This window comes from Oncorhynchus mykiss, chromosome 10 (assembly GCF_013265735.2).
Source record: "Oncorhynchus mykiss isolate Arlee chromosome 10, USDA_OmykA_1.1, whole genome shotgun sequence".
Classification (NCBI taxonomy): Eukaryota; Metazoa; Chordata; class Actinopteri; order Salmoniformes; family Salmonidae; genus Oncorhynchus; species Oncorhynchus mykiss.
Genome location: NC_048574.1, coordinates 31,342,878 through 31,361,640, shown reverse-complemented (window position 1 = coordinate 31,361,640; position 18,763 = coordinate 31,342,878). Strand labels below are relative to the sequence as shown.

The 18,763-nt window shown below is 50.4% G+C and overlaps 1 protein-coding gene across 2 annotated transcripts in view; it reads right to left on the bottom strand.

The window, feature by feature from the left end:
- Positions 1 to 18,763, bottom strand: part of LOC110534883 (mediator of RNA polymerase II transcription subunit 13-like) — a 141,153-nt gene that overhangs the window by 20,938 nt on the left and 101,452 nt on the right. For both annotated transcript variants that reach the window (XM_036990067.1, XM_036990068.1), the window contains exons 11-17: positions 17,850 to 17,880; positions 16,731 to 16,852; positions 15,976 to 16,066; positions 14,653 to 14,864; positions 14,216 to 14,424; positions 3,403 to 4,331; positions 827 to 994 (exon numbers count right to left, since the gene is read on the bottom strand). In XM_036990067.1, coding sequence (XP_036845962.1) covers positions 827 to 994; positions 3,403 to 4,331; positions 14,216 to 14,424; positions 14,653 to 14,864; positions 15,976 to 16,066; positions 16,731 to 16,852; positions 17,850 to 17,880 — 1,762 coding nt within the window. The remainder of the gene's footprint in view (positions 1 to 826; positions 995 to 3,402; positions 4,332 to 14,215; positions 14,425 to 14,652; positions 14,865 to 15,975; positions 16,067 to 16,730; positions 16,853 to 17,849; positions 17,881 to 18,763) is intronic.

Genomic DNA, 18,763 nt, shown 5'->3' with positions numbered 1-18,763 from the left:
AGGAGAGGAGAGGGAGAAGAGAGGAGAGGGAGAAGAGAGGAGAGGAGAGGGAGTAGAGAGGAGAGGGAGAAGAGAAGAGAGGGAGTAGAGTAGAGAGGAGAGGGAGAAGAGAAGAGAGGGTTTAAGTACTTAGTCATCCTCCAGCGATAAAAATAAAAACAATTCTATTGAAAAGTGATATCCCAAGTATAAATACATAGACATTTTATGTTTTGTTATTTGTTATTGACTGTACGTTTGTTTATGTGTAACTCTGTGTTGTTTGTTTTAGTCACCCTGATTTGCTTTATCATGGCCAGGTCGCAATTTTAAATTGTTCTCAACTGGCCTACCTGGTTAAATTAAGGTGAAATAAATCAATAAAAAACAGTAAAGCAGACACACTAAAGGGTAAAAAGGTTTTTTTTAGACACAACTGCAAACTTCAAGGAGTTGGTCTGATGGTAGAGGAGCAATAGAGAACAAAAGAGGAAACGTCCACCCGCCCGACCCCCACCCCCACCCCCCACTTGTGCCATGTCATGACCTACCTGGACCACCTATTGAGATGTGCATTTTGTTAAGTAAATCAGGTGTTAAATGAGGTGAAAAGGACACTAGATTAGGGCTTTAAACAAGGCAGCACTGCCACCTGTCACATTCACAGAGAAGGATTGAGAGCCCAAAGTGAACCCATCACAACAGCAGTGGCAGCTTCCCACTGAGCTGACATCTGGACTACAGCAGTGTGACTGAGATGACTACTGATCTGCCTGCAAACACAGACTACGTCGCATCTGCCTGTGTAGGCCAGTGGCTCTTGGAGTATTTTTCCCTGGTGGCTTACCGTAGGAGCCCCGTCCAGCCATCTTGTGGAACTGCTGCCAGGTGAGGGGTCCCTGAACACCCCAGGAGCGCACCGTCCTCTTCTTCTGGATGGCATCCTGGAGTACAGGCTGGAGGGAGAGCAGCACCCGCAATACGTCCTGAGAGCACAGAGCACTAACGTCCACCACTGGGGAGAGGGGGAGGACAGTTAGAAAGAGAACACACAGAGCACTGACATCCACCACTGGGGAGAGGGGGAGGACAGTTAGAAAGAGAACACACAGAGCACTGATGTCCACCACTGGGGAGAGGGGGAGGACAGTTAGAAAGAGAACACACAGAGCACTGATGTCCACCACTGGGGAGAGGGGGAGGACAGTTAGAAAGAGAACACACAGAGCACTAACGTCCACCACTGGGGAGAGAGGGAGGACAGTTAGAAAGAGAACACACAGAGCACTGACGTCCACCACTGGGGAGAGGGGGAGGACAGTTAGAAAGAGAACACACAGAGCACTGATGTCCACCACTGGGGAGAGGGGGAGGACAGTTAGAAAGAGAACACACAGAGCACTGATGTCCACCACTGGGGAGAGGGGGAGGACAGTTAGAAAGAGAACACACAGAGCACTGATGTCCACCACTGGGGAGAGAGGGAGGACAGTTAGAAAGAGAACACACAGAGCACTGATGTCCACCACTGGGGAGAGGGGGAGGACAGTTAGAAAGAGAACACACAGAGCACTGATGTCCACCACTGGGGAGAGGGGGAGGACAGTTAGAAAGAGAACACACAGAGCACTGACATCCACCACTGGGGAGAGGGGGAGGACAGTTAGAAAGAGAACACACAGAGCACTGATGTCCACCACTGGGGAGAGGGGGAGGACAGTTAGAAAGAGAACACACAGAGCACTGACATCCACCACTGGGGAGAGGGGGAGGACAGTTAGAAAGAGAACACACAGAGCACTGATGTCCACCACTGGGGAGAGGGGGAGGACAGTTAGAAAGAGAACACACAGAGCACTGATGTCCACCACTGGGGAGAGGGGGAGGACAGTTAGAAAGAGAACACACAGAGCACTGATGTCCACCACTGGGGAGAGGGGGAGGACAGTTAGAAAGAGAACACACAGAGCACTGATGTCCACCACTGGGGAGAGGGGGAGGACAGTTAGAAAGAGAACACACAGAGCACTGACATCCACCACTGGGGAGAGGGGGAGGACAGTTAGAAAGAGAACACACAGAGCACTGATGTCCACCACTGGGGAGAGAGGGAGGACAGTTAGAAAGAGAACACACAGAGCACTGATGTCCACCACTGGGGAGAGGGGGAGGACAGTTAGAAAGAGAACACACAGAGCACTGATGTCCACCACTGGGGAGAGGGGGAGGACAGTTAGAAAGAGAACACACAGAGCACTAACGTCCACCACTGGGGAGAGGGGGAGGACAGTTAGAAAGAGAACACACAGAGCACTGATGTCCACCACTGGGGAGAGGGGGAGGACAGTTAGAAAGAGAACACACAGAGCACTAACGTCCACCACTGGGGAGAGGGGGAGGACAGTTAGAAAGAGAACACACAGAGCACTGATGTCCACCACTGGGGAGAGGGGGAGGACAGTTAGAAAGAGAACACACAGAGCACTGATGTCCACCACTGGGGAGAGGGGGAGGACAGTTAGAAAGAGAACACACAGAGCACTGATGTCCACCACTGGGGAGAGAAGGAGGACAGTTAGAAAGAGAACACACAGAGCACTGATGTCCACCACTGGGGAGAGGGGGAGGACAGTTAGAAAGAGAACACACAGAGCACTGATGTCCACCACTGGGGAGAGGGGGAGGACAGTTAGAAAGAGAACACACAGAGCACTGATGTCCACCACTGGGGAGAGAGGGAGGACAGTTAGAAAGAGAACACACAGAGCACTGATGTCCACCACTGGGGAGAGGGGGAGGACAGTTAGAAAGAGAACACACAGAGCACTGATGTCCACCACTGGGGAGAGGGGGAGGACAGTTAGAAAGAGAACACACAGAGCACTGATGTCCACCACTGGGGAGAGGGGGAGGACAGTTAGAAAGAGAACACACAGAGCACTGATGTCCACCACTGGGGAGAGGGGGAGGACAGTTAGAAAGAGAACACACAGAGCACTGACATCCACCACTGGGGAGAGGGGGAGGACAGTTAGAAAGATAACACACAGAGCACTGATGTCCACCACTGGGGAGAGGGGGAGGACAGTTAGAAAGAGAACACACAGAGCACTGATGTCCACCACTGGGGAGAGGGGGAGGACAGTTAGAAAGAGAACACACAGAGCACTGATGTCCACCACTGGGGAGAGGGGGAGGACAGTTAGAAAGAGAACACACAGAGCACTGATGTCCACCACTGGGGAGAGGGGGAGGACAGTTAGAAAGAGAACACACAGAGCACTGACAACACAAAAGATAGCAACATTCTGATAACTGTCAGGGAAAATGAACAGACTGGTTTATATTGGTTAGTTATGCTAGCCAACTTAAGCTCTACAGGGCCAAATACGAAGAACAATTTATTATTAGACACAGACTTACCGTTTTGTTTGGACCAGTGGTGTAGACAAGTACTCTTGACCAGGGCCTCGTCCACCTTTCCTCCTGACATGTTGTCCATGAACTGGCGGCCGTGCTCCAGAGCCATGTAGCAGTCACTGTGGTAGTCCCTCTCCTCCACCCTCACACAGGCCGGCACTGGACAACCCCCGGGCCCCCGCGCTGCCAGGCTGTCAGGCTCCATCCCAGCCATGGGAGAGAAGGGGTTGGTGCACTGGTCTTGTAGTAGTAAGATCAGTTCGTCTGGTACCCTCTCCCCCCTCCCTCCTCCCCCTGTCCTCTCCAGCGAGTGTTGCCGCAGCGCCTCAAAGCGCTTCTCCGCCTCGCGGCTGACGTCCGAGTCGCGTCCGATTATATCCAGCTCGTCCTCCAGGAAGAGGCCCGAGCCGTTGCCGTAGCGGCGGTTGACGACTGCGCTGAAGCCGCAGGTGCAGGGGTACTGGGCCTCTCCCGTGGGGTCGCTCAGGTACACCCCCACGTCGGCCCCCTTGATGTTCATGTTGCACACGCAGATGCAGCAGCTGTCGAAGTTGCAGTCCTTGAAGAGGTTCATGACGGACTCAGAGAGGATGAGGGTGACGTAGAGGCTGTGGGCCTCGGGGATGGAGGGCACGGTGGCAGGTTCCACTGAGTTGAGAGGTCGACAGGTGGAGGGGGTGGAGGCAGGCGAGTAGAGGTCCGAGTTTTCATACTTAAGCGAACCCTGGACACTGGCGGGCCCTCTGGGGGTGCGTGGGGTACGGGGAGTGCGTGGGGTGGGGGCGGAGAAGCGTGGGGTGGCCGGTGAGGGCAGGATGCCCGTGCCACTGTTGCTGGGGGGGGCACTGTTGGACATGAAGGGAGTATGGGTCTGGGGTGTGTAACTCTGGCTGTAGTCCTGCTCCATGGCACTGCCCACACTGGGGATGTTACTGTGACAGAGAGAAGAGGAGTCAGTCACACAACACAGCCTGTTGGGACAATATGCTAGAGTTTGATTCAAAACACAACAACTAAACAGAGCTCAGTATATTATAACAAAACCATCAGAAGGAGGAATGGTAAACAAACAAGCAGAGACAACTGGCTGCCTGTCGGGGTATGCAAATGTGCTGCAATTTCAAGCTGCCCCTCTGAGAAAATAGTATATTTTTGTCAGGTTGATGTTTACTGTCATTAATCTTGCCCTGAAGACAGAACGGAGTGATTTCCGCTAAATGGGCCAGCTGTAAAGAAAGAAATTGGCTTCATGGTAAAATGTCATAAAAAATGTTGTTCTTAGGCATCCCAGGTGGCGCAGTGGTCTAGGGCACTGCATCGCAGTGCTAGCTGTGCCACCAGAGACTCTGTCGCAGCCGGCCGCGGCCGGGAAGTCCGTGGGGATGCACAATTGGCCTAGCGTTGTCCGGGTTACAGAGGGTTTGGCCGGTAGTGATACAGTGCCTTGCGAAAGTATTCGCCCCCTTGAACTTTGCGACCTTTTGCCACATTTCAGGCTTCAAACATAAAGATATAAAACTGTATTTGTTTGTGAAGAATCAACAACAAGAGGGACACAATCATGAAGTGGAACGACATTTATTGGATATTTCAAACTTTTTTAACAAATCAAAAACTGAAAAATTGGGCGTGCAAAATTATTCAGCCCCCTTAAGTTAATACTTTGTAGCGCCACCTTTTGCTGCGATTACAGCTGTAAGTCGCTTGGGGTATGTCTCTATCAGTTTTGCACATCGAGAGACTGAAATTTTTTCCCATTCCTCCTTGCAAAACAGCTCGAGCTCAGTGAGGTTGGATGGAGATGTCACACCCTGGTCGAAGTATTTTGTGTTTATCTTTATTTATTTGGTCAGGCCAGGGTGTGGCATGGGTTTTTGTAGGTGGTATGTATGGGGATTGTAGCTAGTGGGGTGTTCTAGCTAAGTCTATGGCTGTCTGAAGTGGTTCTCAATCAGAGGCAGGTGTTTATCGTTGTCTCTGATTGGGAACCATATTTAGGCAGCCATATTCTTTGAGTTTGTCGTGGGTGATTGTCCTTAGTGTCCTGATGTCATTGTTTCTGTGTTAGGATACACAAGTATAGGCTGTTTCGGTTTTCGTTAAGTTTATTGTTTTGGTAGTGTTTGTGTTTAGTGTGTTTCTTCATTAAACATGGATTGCAATAGACACGCCGCATTTTGGTCCGACTCTCCTTCACACCTAGAAAACCGTGACAGAATCACCCACCACAAAAGGACCAAGCAGCGTGTCAACAGGCAGGAGCAGCGCGAGGAGATGCGCAATAAGGATTTCTGGACATGGGAGGAAATCCTCGACGGGAGAGGACCCTGGGCTAAACCAGGGGAGTGTAGCCGCCCAAAGGTGCAGCGGGAGAAGAAACAACAGGAGCAGCCCAAAGAGGAGTACAGTATGGAGTATACGACTTGGGAGGAGATCGACAGGTGGGCGGCCGACCCAGGGAGAGTGCCGGAGCCCGCCTGGGATTCGATGGAGCAGTGCGCGGAAGGATATAGGAGAATGGAGTTTGCGAAGCAAGCAAGGCGGCGCGGACGGAGGCCCCATAGTCAGCCCCAAAAATTTCTTGGGGGGGGGCTCAGGGAGAGTGTGGCAGAGTCAGGAGCCAGACCTGAGCCAACTCTCCCTGTTTATCGTGAGGAGCCAAGGAGGAGACCAGAACCAGAGCCGGTGTTGGAGGTGAGTGAAACAGAGACTGTGAAGGAGTTAATGGGGAAATTGGAGGAGAGAGAAATGAGGGAGTTGCTGTGTTGGTGCATTTTGCATAGAATTCGCCTGACGGAACGTGTCAGGGATTTGATGGCACCTGGGTTAGCGCTCCATACTCGTCCTGAGGTCCGTTTTAGTCGGCTGGTGAAGTTGGTTCCAGTCTCACGCATCAGGCCTCCTGTGCCCATCCCTAGCCTTGCACGTCCTGTGCCAGCACTAAGCATCAGGCCTACAGTGCGCCTCGCCTGTTCAGCGCAGCCAGAGCCTCTCTCATCTCATGCGCTATCGGAGTCTTCCGCCTGTTCAGCGCAGCTAGAGCCTCTTTTCTCTCCTGCGCTATCGGAGTCTCCTGCCTGTTCAGCGCAGCCAGAGCTTTTCTCCTCTCCTGCGCTGCCGGAGTCTCCCGCCTGTTCAGCGCAGCCAGAGCCTCTCTTCTCTACTGCGCTATCGGAGTCTCCCGACTGTTCAGCGCAGCCAGAGCCTCTCTCATCTCATGCGCTATCGGAGTCTTCCGCCTGTTCAGCGCAGCTAGAGCCTCTTTTCTCTCCTGCGCTATCGGAGTCTCCTGCCTGTTCAGCGCAGCCAGAGCTTTTCTCCTCTCCTGCGCTGCCGGAGTCTCCCGCCTGTTCAGCGCAGCCAGAGCCTCTCTTCTCTACTGCGCTATCGGAGTCTCCCGACTGTTCAGCGCAGCCAGAGCCTTTCTACTCTCCTGCGCTGCCGGAGTCTCCCGCCTGTTCAGCGCAGCCAGAGCCTTTCTGCTCTCCTGCGCTGCCGGAATCTCCCGCCTGTTCAGCGCAGCCGGAGCCTCTCTCCTCTCCTGCGCTGTCGGAGTCTCCCGCCTGTTCAGCGCAGCCAGAACTGCCAGTCTGCATGAAGCAGCCCGAGCTGCCAGTCTGCAATGAGCTGCCAGTCTGCAATGAGCTGCCAGTCAGCAATGAGCTGCCAGTCTGCAAGGAGCTGCCAGTCTGCAAGGAGCTGCCAGCCTGCAAGGAGCTGTCAGTCTGCATGGAGCAGCCTGAGCTGTCAGTCTGCATGGAGCAGCCTGAGCTGTCCGTCTGCATGAAGCAGCCCGAGCTGTCAGTTTGCAAGGAGCAGCCAGAACTGTCAGTCTACATGAAGCAGCCAGAGCTGCCAGTCTGCAAGGAGCTGCCAGTCTGCAAGGAGCTGCCAGTCTGCAAGGAGCTGCCAGTCTGCAAGGAGCTGCCAGTCTGCATGGAGCTGCCAGTCTGCAAGGAGCCGCCAGAGCTGCCTGTCTGCAGGATGCCGCAAAAGCTGCCAGCCTGCAAGGAGCTGCCAGTCTGCAAGGAGCAGCCAGAGCTGTCAGTCTACATGAAGCAGCCAGAGCTGCCAGTCTGCAAGGAGCTGCCAGTCTGCAAGGAGCTGCCAGTCTGCAAGGAGCTGCCAGTCTGCAAGGAGCTGCCAGTCTGCAAGGAGCTGCCAGCCTGCAAGGAGCTGTCAGTCTGCAAGGAGCCGCCAGAGCTGCCTGTCTGCAGGATGCCGCTAAAGCTGCCAGTCTGCAAGGAGCCGCCAGAGCTGCCAGTCTGCAAGGAGCCGCCAGAGCTGCCAGTTAGCATGGAGCAGCCAGGGCCGCCAGTCAGCATGGAGCAGCCAGTCAGCATGGAGCAGCCAGAGCTGCCAGTCGGCATGGAGCTGCCAGTCGGCATGGAGCTGCCAGTCAGTATGGAGCAGCCAGAGCCGCCAGTCAGCATGGAGCAGCCAGAGCTGCCAGTCGGCATGGAGCTGCCAGTCAGCATGGAGCAGCCAGAGCTGCCAGTCAGCATGGAGCAGCCAGTCAGCATGGAGCAGCCAGTCAGCATGGAGCAGCCAGAGCTGCCAGTCGACCAGACTCTCCCAGATCTGCCGGTCGACCAGACTCTCCCAGATCTGCCGGTCGACCAGACTCTCTCAGATCTGCCGGTCGACCAGACTCTCCCAGATCTGCCGGTCGACCAGACTCTCCCAGATCTGCCGGTCGACCAGACTCTCCCAGATCTGCCGGTCGAACAGACTCTCCCAGATCTGCCGGTCGAACAGACTCTCCCAGATCTGCCGGTCGACCAGACTCTCCCAGATCTGCCGGTCGACCAGACTCTCCCAGATCTGCCGGTCGACCAGACTCTCCCAGATCTGCCGGTCGACCAGACTCTCCCAGATCTGCCGGTCGACCAGACTCTCCCAGATCTGCCGGTCGACCAGACTCTCCCAGATCTGCCGGTCGACCAGACTCTCCCAGATCTGCCGGTCGACCAGACTCTCCCAGATCTGCCGGTCGAACAGACTCTCCCAGATCTGCCGGTCGACCAGACTCTCCCAGATCTGCCGGTCGACCAGACTCTCCCAGATCTGCCGGTCGACCAGACTCTCCCAGATCTGCCGGTCGACCAGACTCTCCCAGATCTGCCGGTCGACCAGACTCTCCCAGATCTGCCGGTCGACCAGACTCTCCCAGATCTGCCGGTCGACCAGACTCTCCCAGATCTGCCGGTCGACCAGACTCTCCCAGATCTGCCGGTCGACCAGACTCTCCCAGATCTGCCGGTCGACCAGACTCTTCCAGATCTGCCGGTCGACCAGACTCTTCCAGATCTGCCAGTCGACCAGACTCTTCCAGATCTGCCAGTCGACCAGACTCTTCCAGATCTGCCAGTCGACCAGACTCTTCCAGATCTGCCAGTCGACCAGACTCTTCCAGATCTGCCAGTCGACCAGACTCTTCCAGATCTGCCAGTCGGCCAGGATCTGCCAGCCGGCCAGGATCTGGTAGATTCATCAACCTGCCTGAGCTTCCCCTCAGTCCCGAGCTACCTCAGTCCCGAGCTGCCCCTCACTCCCGAGCTGCTCCTCAGTCCAGTGGGGTTCTGGGTGAGGACTACTAGGCCATGGTCGGCAGCGAGGGTGGACTATCCAGGGACGCGAGGAGAGGGGACTAAGACATTGATTGAGTGGGGTCCACATCCCGCGCCGGAGCCGCCACCATGGACAGACGCCCACCCGGACCCTCCCTATTGTTTTGAGGTGCGTTCGGGAGTCCGCACCTTAGGGGGGGGGTTCTGTCACACCCTGGTCGAAGTATTTTGTGTTTATCTTTATTTATTTGGTCAGGCCAGGGTGTGGCATGGGTTTTTGTAGGTGGTATGTATGGGGATTGTAGCTAGTGGGGTGTTCTAGCTAAGTCTATGGCTGTCTGAAGTGGTTCTCAATCAGAGGCAGGTGTTTATCGTTGTCTCTGATTGGGAACCATATTTAGGCAGCCATATTCTTTGAGTTTGTCGTGGGTGATTGTCCTTAGTGTCCTGATGTCATTGTTTCTGTGTTAGGATACACAAGTATAGGCTGTTTCGGTTTTCGTTAAGTTTATTGTTTTGGTAGTGTTTGTGTTTAGTGTGTTTCTTCATTAAACATGGATTGCAATAGACACGCCGCATTTTGGTCCGACTCTCCTTCACACCTAGAAAACCGTGACAGGAGAGCATTTGTGAACAGCAGTTTTCAGTTCTTTCCACAGATTCTCGATTGGATTCAGGTCTGGACTTTGACTTGGCCATTCTAACACCTGGATATGATTATTTTTTGAACCATTCCATTGTAAATTTTGCTTTATATTTTGGATCATTGTCTTGTTGGAAGACAAATCTCCGTCCCAGTCTCAGGTCTTTTGCAGACTCCATCAGGTTTTCTTCCAGAATGGTCCTGTATTTGGCTCCATCCATCTTCCCATCAATTTTAACCATCTTCCCTGTCCCTGCTGAAGAAAAGCAGGCCCAAACCATGATGCTGCCACCACCATGTTTGACAGTGGGGATGGTGTGTTCAGCTGTGTTGCTTTTACGCCAAACATAACGTTTTGCATTGTTGCCAAAAAGTTCAATTTTGGTTTCATCTGACCAGAGCACCTTCTTCCACATGTTTGGTGTGTCTCCCAGGTGGCTTGTGGCAAACTTTAAATGACACTTTTTATGGATATCTTTAAGAAATGGCTTTCTTCTTGCCACTCTTCCATAAAGGCCAGATTTGTGCAATATACGACTGATTGTTGTCCTATGGACAGAGTCCCCCACCTCAGCTGTAGATCTCTGCAGTTCATCCAGAATGATCATGGGCCTCTTGGCTGCATCTCTGATCAGTCTTCTCCTTGTATGAGCTGAAAGTTTAGAGGGACGGCCAGGTCTTGGTAGATTTGCAGTGGTCTGATACTCCTTCCATTTCAATATTATCGCTTGCACAGTGCTCCTTGGGATGTTTAAAGCTTGGGAAATCTTTATGTATCCAAATCCGGCTTAAAACTTCTTCACAACAGTATATCGGACCTGCCTGGTGTGTTCCTTGTTCTTCATGATGCTCTCTGCGCTTTTAACGGACCTCTGAGACTATCACAGTGCAGGTGCATTTATACGGAGACTTGATTACACACAGGTGGATTGTATTTATCATCATTAGTCATTTAGGTCAACATTGGATCATTCAGAGATCCTCACTGAACTTCTGGAGAGAGTTTGCTGCACTGAAAGTAAAGGGGCTGAATAATTTTGCACGCCCAATTTTTCAGTTTTTGATTTGTTAAAAAAGTTTGAAATATCCAATAAATGTCGTTCCACTTCATGATTGTGTCCCACTTGTTGTTGATTCTTCACAAAAAAATACAGTTTTATAAAATGTGGCAAAAGGTCGCAAAGTTCAAGGGGGCCGAATACTTTCGCAAGGCACTGTATATCCTTGTCTCATCGCGCACCAGCGACTCCTGTGGCGAGCCAGGTACAGTGCACGCTAACCAAGGTTGCCAGGTGCACGGTGTTTCCTCTGACACATTGGTGCGGCTGGCTTCCGGGATGGATGTAAGTCATGTTAAGAAGCAGGGTGGCTTGTGAAACACATGACTTTCGTCTCTCCCGAGCCTGTACGGGAGTTGTAGCGATGAGACAAGAGAGTAACTACTAATAATTGGATACAACGAAAAAGGGGGTAAAATGTATATTTAAAAAATTCAAATAAAATGTGGTTCTTAATGTCAAATACAACATTCTTTGATTACAACAGGTGAAATGCTGACTTACAAGCCCTTAACCAACAATGCAGTTCAAGAAAGAGCAAAGAAAATATTTACTTAATAAAGTAATTAATAAAAAATAAATAATAAAAAGTAACACAAAACAACAATAACGACGTGTACAGGGGGTACCGGTACCGAGTCAATGTGCGGGGTACAGTCGAGGTAATTTGTACGCGTAGGTAGGGGTAAAGTGACCATGCATAGATAACAAACAGCGAGTAGCAGCAGTGTAAAAACAAATATGGGGGGGAAGGGGGGTTTGATGTAAAAAGTCTGGGTGGCCATTTGAAACTCCCGCTCCACTACAGCCCCGTCGATGTTAATGGGGAACTGTTCGGCCCGCTTTTTCCTATAGTCCACGATCAGCTCGTTTGTCTTGCTCACATTGATGGAGAGGTTGTTGTCCTGGCACCACATTGCCAGGTCTCTGACCTCCTCCCTATAGGATGTCTCATCGTTGTCGGTGATCACTGTTGTGTCGTCAGCAAACTTAATGGTGTTGGAGTCGTGTTTGGCCATGCAGTCGTGGGTGAACAGGGAGTACAGGAGGGGACTAAGCACGCACCCCTGAGGGGCCCCAGTGTTGAGGATCAGCGTGGCAGACGTGTTGTTGCCTTCCCTTACCACCTCGGGGGGCCATTCAGGAAGTCCAGGATCCAGTTGCAGAGGGAGGTGTTCAGTCCCAGGGTCCTGATGAGCTTTGTGGGCACTATGGTGTTGAATGCTGAGCTGTAGTCAATAAACAGCACTCTCACATAGATTTTCCTTTTGTCCATGTGGGAAAGGGCAGTGTGGAGTGCGATTGCATCATTTGTGGATCTGTTATGGCAGTATGCGAATTGGAGTGGATCTAGGGTATCCGGGATGATGCTGTTGATGTGAGCCTCATGACCAGCCTTTCAAAGCACTTCACGGCTACTGACGTGAGTGCTACGCGTTGGTAATCAATTAGGCAGGTTACCTTCACTTCCTTGGGCACAGGGATTATGGTGGTCTAAAACATGTAGGTATTACAGACTCTGTCAGGGACAGGTTGAAAATGTCAGTGAAGACACTTGCCAGTTGGTCCGCGTATGCTTTGAGTACACGTCCTGGTAATCTGTCTGGCCCTGTGGCTTTGTGAATGTTCACCTATTTAAAGGCCTTGCTCACATCAGCTACCGAGAGAGTTATCACACAGCTGTTCAGAACAACTGGTGCTCTCATACATACAGCCTTTACCCTGCTGGTCATCTATGAACATTTGAACATCTTGGCCATGTTTTGTTATAATCTCTATACCACTCTACACCGCCCTCTATACCACTCTACACCGCCCTCTATACCACTCTACACCGCCCTCTATACCACTCTACATCACCCTCTATACCACTCTACACCGCCCTCTATACCACTCTACACCGCCCTCTATACCACTCTACACCGCCCTCTATACCACTCTACACCGCCCTCTATACCACTCTACACCACCCTCTATACCACTCTACACCGCACTCTATACCACTCTACACCACCCTCTATACCAATCTACACCGCCCTCTATACCACTCTACACCGCCCTCTATACCACTCTACACCGCCCTCTATACCACTCTACACCGCCCTCTATACCACTCTACACCGCCCTCTATACCACTCTACACCGCCCTCTATACCACTCTACACCGCCCTCTATACCACTCTACACCACCCTCTATACCACTCTATACCACTCTACACCACCCTCTATACCAATCTACACCGCCCTCTATACCACTCTACACCGCCCTCTATACCACTCTACACCGCCCTCTATACCACTCTACACCGCCCTCTATACCACTCTACACCGCACTCTATACCACTCTACACCGCACTCTATACCACTCTACACCACTCTCTATACCACTCTACACCACCCTCTATACCACTCTACACCACCCTCTATACCACTCTACACCGCCCTCTACACTCTCCTCTCCTCTCCTGTCCTGTCCTCTCCTCTCCTCTCCTCTGTATCAATCAACCATGCTCTCGCCTCTCCTTTCCTCTCCTCTCCTCTCCTCTCCTCTCCTCTCCTCTGTATCAATCAACCATGCTCTCTCCTCTCCTCTCCTCTGCTCTGTATCAATCAACCATGCTCTCTCCTCTCCTCTGCTCTGTAACAATCACCATGCTCTCTACACTCCTCTCCTCTCCTTTCCTCTGTATCAATCAACCATGCTCTCTCATCTCCTCTCCTCTGTATAAATCAACCATGCTCTCTCCTCACCTCTCCTCTCCTCTGCTCTGTATCAATCACCATGGTCTCTCCTCTCCTCTCCTCTGCTCTGTATCAATCACCATGCTCTCTACATTCCTCTCCTCTCCTTTCCTCTGTATCAATCAACCATGCTCTCTCATCTCCTCTCCTCTGTATAAATCAACCATGGTCTCTCCTCACCTCTCCTCTCCTCTGCTCTGTATCAATAACCATGGTCTCTACACTCCTCTCCTCTCCTCTCCTCTCCTCTCCTCTCCTCTCCTCTGTATCATTCACCATGCTCTCTCCTCTCCTCTCCTCTCCTCTCCTCTCCTCTCCTCTCCTCTGTATCAATCACCATGCTCTCTACACTCCTCTCCTCTGCTCTGTATCAATCACCATGCTCTCTACACTCCTCTCCTCTCCTCTCCTCTGCTCTGTATCAATCACCATGCTCTCTCCTCTCCTCTCCTCTCCTCTCCTCTCCTCTCCACTCCACTCCTCTCCTCTCCTCTCCTCTCCTCCCCTCCCCTCCCCTCTCATCCCCTCTCCTCTCCTCTGCCTATATCCTATAAGTCTAAATTACACCTCAGCACAGATAAGCATTACGAATTGTAAAGAATCCTCGGAGCAGCTGGAAAAATATCCATTGGTTCCGCAGGCTTCAGGAGGAGAGTGTCCTGACACAGTCAGCTTGCCCTAGCAGTCAGGAAAAACTCATATCCCTGGTCATGAGTGGTTCATATAGAGATTGATTGATTTGATTTACTATATCAGACAATTAAAATGCACAGCCACACACCAATGCAATGGCAGGTGTTTACCTGTCTTTGTTGAGGTAGGCCATGGAAGGCACATGGGGGTGGTTGAGCATTTCCAGTTTGCCCACTGTTGTCCAGCTGGGCCTGTAGATGCACTCCTCTGGCAGCTTGATGGGGGGCAGACACTGGCTGGGCAGGGTCTTCATGGGGGCAAACATGGAGCAGCCCACAAATGCCTGGCACAGCTCCGGCTTGTATACAAACGAGAAGTCCTGAGGGGAAGAGCCAGCGAGGATGAGACCATGTCCGATATGTACACCGACTAGCCCAATGGCTGCTACACTGATATGACTTAGATGTCTTTTTTTCATTTGACATTCATCTTTATGTAAACTGCACAGTTAGGACAAAGACAGTTAGGCCATGCAGAGGAATTATCCATGACTCCTAAGCATGGTCAAATAGGGGATCAAGTTTCAATTTAGGGCCCAAAAACCCACCTTGATTTCCTGTGGCTTGGGGCTGCAGTAGCCCTCCTCCACTTCAATCTTGAAGTGTCCCCCAAGGGACGAGGCACCGTCCAGGTTGGTCATGCCCTGTCCGACCTCCAGGCCGCCATACTCCTTACTGCCCATGTTCATGGGGGAGTAGCCCATGATGTGCTGCTCCAGGCTGGGGGGAGTGGGGAACATCTGGTGCAGGTCTGCCGAGCCTGTAGGAGAGAGACGGGCGGTAAGTGGAGCGAGAGCGAGATGGAGAAAGAGAGAGATGGGGAGAGAGATAGAGAGAGGGACAGAAGAGAGAGGCCGTGAGAAACTAGAGATAAATCAAGGTTCCCATTCAGTGACAATAACAACTGAAGATCTGAAGTCTCAAAAGGCAGTCGAGGCTCAACAGTCTAAGTGCTGAGGCAACAAGCACCTTGTTTCACATACAAAGCTATAGACTAGTCACATAGAGAGGTAGATAATGAGGCACTTGTTCCTGCCCCAGGGCACAGAGCTGTCTGTTTGGAGTAGAGCAGGGCCACTCAGCCAGCCAGTGACTGTTGTACAACTGTTATCGCCACAAGGGGGAGCAGCATAGGTAAACAACATATTTTTGAGGCCGTATGTATCACCTTTCTCAGAGTAGGAGTGCTGATCTAGGATCAGTTTTGCCTTTTGGATCATTATTAATAAGATTCACAGGAGGTTGGTGGCACCTTAATTGGGGAGGACGGGCACATTGTAAATTCAGGAGCGGAATAAATGGAATATTATCAACAACATCAAACACATGGTTTCCATATGTCAATTATTATGAGCCATCCTCAACTCAGCAGCCTCCACTGATAAGATTATTATGAACATGAGGGCCTGATATTAGATCGGCACTCCTACTGAGATAAAGATCCTGGAATGCAAACGTGTGCTGAGACTAGTGACTGAAGAAGCTTCATGCTTCATTCGTGAATTAATGAGTATGAACAGTGTGTGCTTTCCAAGTGTTATATGATGAGTTTCTGCATGGGTTTGAGTAGCCTCGAGCACATTTTCACTCTATCATCCTTAGGCCTTTTAAGCAGCAATCTGTGATGGCTACATCAATTTTTGGACGTATAAATGAATGATATATACACACTGAATATAACTTAGAAATGCCTCATGAGCTGGATTCAACTGTCGTACCCCCATCAGAACCCAAAATATAAGCTTGTTTTATGCCAATGTTTTACAAACACTGTATAGCCTCAAAACATGGTTAAAACTATGATTTTGATATCATGGATGGTGAGTCCTTACACCCATAGCTCTGTCTAAAGCAGTGAGAAGCAGCCTTACTGATGCAGGAGACTGGGTCCAGAGGGGCTGGCTTTGGTTCCTTGGTGCCAAATGTATTATCTGTTCCATTCACCGCACGTCTGGAACCAGGCTGTTGAATATAACACATGGCAATAATAAGATTCAACACATACAAGTTTATTCACAAAAACACAAAAAGCCCCTGCAATGATGGGTTGGGGAACCCTGTTGGCAGCCTGTAACCCAGCGGTGACATTGCACTTCTCAGTGTATTGTTGCACGATTGGTACACAGCCACCTAGTCACCAAAGAGAGCAGAGCACAGAAGGGGTTGGACTGTGACTACTCTGTTCTGTGGGGGCCAGAGTCAGAACAGAGCACTTTGGAAGCCACCATATCCATCTTTGGGGCTGGGAAAATATTTTCTGAATCTAAGCCACTATGGCTGCGTTTACACAGGCAACCCAATTTTGATATTTTTGCCACTAATTGGTCTTTTGACCAATCAGATAAAATCTTTTGCCAATAATTGGACAACAGATCAGAATTGGTCTGCCTGTGTAAACAGACTTTTACACTCCAATGTGTTGTAGGATGACGTGTTTACCACAGCTGTTGAGGTACTGCACGTATGCAACATTCTGTCTCACCAACACACACAAGATGCGCACGCACACACAAACACTTGGCGTCTCTTGCCAGGCGGTACTGTAGCTAATGGGATATTCATTGTGGTTTAGTGCACACACACACACACACACACACACACACACACACACAGGCCCCATACTGACCGTGAGCTCGTCCTCATCGGAGTTGAAGAGGTTGTCAAGGTCGTTGATGGACACGGCCAGGTCGGTCTCGTGGATTAGGCTAGTGGACGCAGTGCGTGCGTTTGCTGCTTCTCGTGCTGCGTCTGGACGGGGGTAGAGGAACAACAAACACCAGGGCTAGGTAAATAACCCACCTCTAGCTCAGGCTCTCTAAAACTCCCATATACTGTATCCCTCAACATCAGAGGCTGTCAGTCTTACAAGTGGCCCTATTCCTGAGGCTGCATTCAACAGTAAACATGTGAGAACGCTCTAACACCCTGCTAAATCAATTCTGAATCAAGTCAATGAAACGTAGTAATGCACCTACATGCCTGAGGGATCTAGATAAGACGGTCATTAAGATTGATATACAGTATGAGCTATGGATACCCCACACTATTCTGGCTGAGACTGACTTATTGCATTTACTGTTGCTGAGAGAAGCCTATGACAGCTACAGTATGGCTTCACCCCATCATCCAAGGCTACCATAAGCTCAGGACTAGTATTCAACTTCTCTACAGATAGTTTGGCTTTCAGTTGAAAAAATAATTATATCAATTAGAACCATGCACTGTAATTTATAAATGAATTTGCACAATATCATCCGCTGAATCTTTCACAAGAGAAAAAGGCACTATGAAAGTTATGTGACAAACCAGACCGTTCATCTGTAGGCTACGTGCAGGACTTTGTTTGATTTGATTTGTTCTATTTGTTTCCATGATCTTACCCAAACTGGGTGCAGCACCTGTTCAACTCTGTCAACTCCCTCTAAACACAGGGATGAGGATTTGCACAGGCTTTATCAGAGGACCTGGGAGTTTGCAGAAAAACAATAGGTTCTTGGGGCTGGAATAATAGCCTTCCCGCCAAGTATTAATTACCGAAGTGGCAGATTCGGACGGGACTAAAATGACAGATGTGGTGTTTTGTGCTTGTGCATGTAATTACATTACCTGTCCTCCCCCAGTAAGTCAAACTAAAGGCTGCTACTGCTGTCACTCAGGTAATTGACCCAGGTAATGACAGCCATGTCCCTGTCATCTAACAGAGCCTAGAGTTGCACAGTACAGCAGAGACAGACAGGATCCTTACCATCTGATGGACCTGCTGCTCCATCCTCACCCTGCGAGAGAGAGAAAAACAAAGAGAGAGAGAGAGAGACAGAGAGAAAAGCAAACAGAGAGAGAGACAGAGAGAAAACAAAGAGAGAGAGAGAGAGAGACAGAGAGAAACACAAAGAGAGAGAGAGACAGAGAGAAACACAAAGAGAGAGAGACAGAGAGAAAAACAAAGACAGAGAGAGACAGAGAGAAACACAAAGAGAGAGAGACAGAGAGAAAAACAAAGACAGAGAGAGAGACAGAGAGAAACACAAAGAGAGACAGAAACAAAGAGAGAGAGAGAGACAGACAGACAGAGAGAGAGAAACAAAGAGAGATAGAGAGACAGACCGACAGAGAGAGAGAAACAAAGAGAGATAGAGAGAGAGACAGACAGACAGAGAGAGAAACAAAGAGAGATAGAGAGAGACAGACAGACAAACAAAGAGAGATAGAGAGAGAGAGACAGACAGACAGATAAACAAAGAGAGATAGAGAGAGAGAGAGACAGAGAGAGAAAGAAAAACAAAGAGTGAGACAGAGACAGAGAGAAACACAGAGAGATAGAGAGACAGACAGAGAGAGAGAGAGAGAGAGACAGACAGACAGACAGACAGACAGACAGACAGACAGACAGACAGACAGACAGACAGAAACAAAGAGAGATACAGATAGAGGGAGAGAGAGACAGAGAGAGAAAGAAAAACAAAGAGTGAGACAGAGACAGAGAGAAACACAGAGAGATAGAGAGACAGACAGACAGAGAGAGAGAGAGAGACAGACAGACAGACAGACAGACAGACAGACAGACAGACAGAAACAAAGAGAGATACAGATAGAGGGAGAGAGACAGACACAGATAGAGAAACAAAGAGAGAGAGAGAGAGAGAGAGTGAGAGAAACACA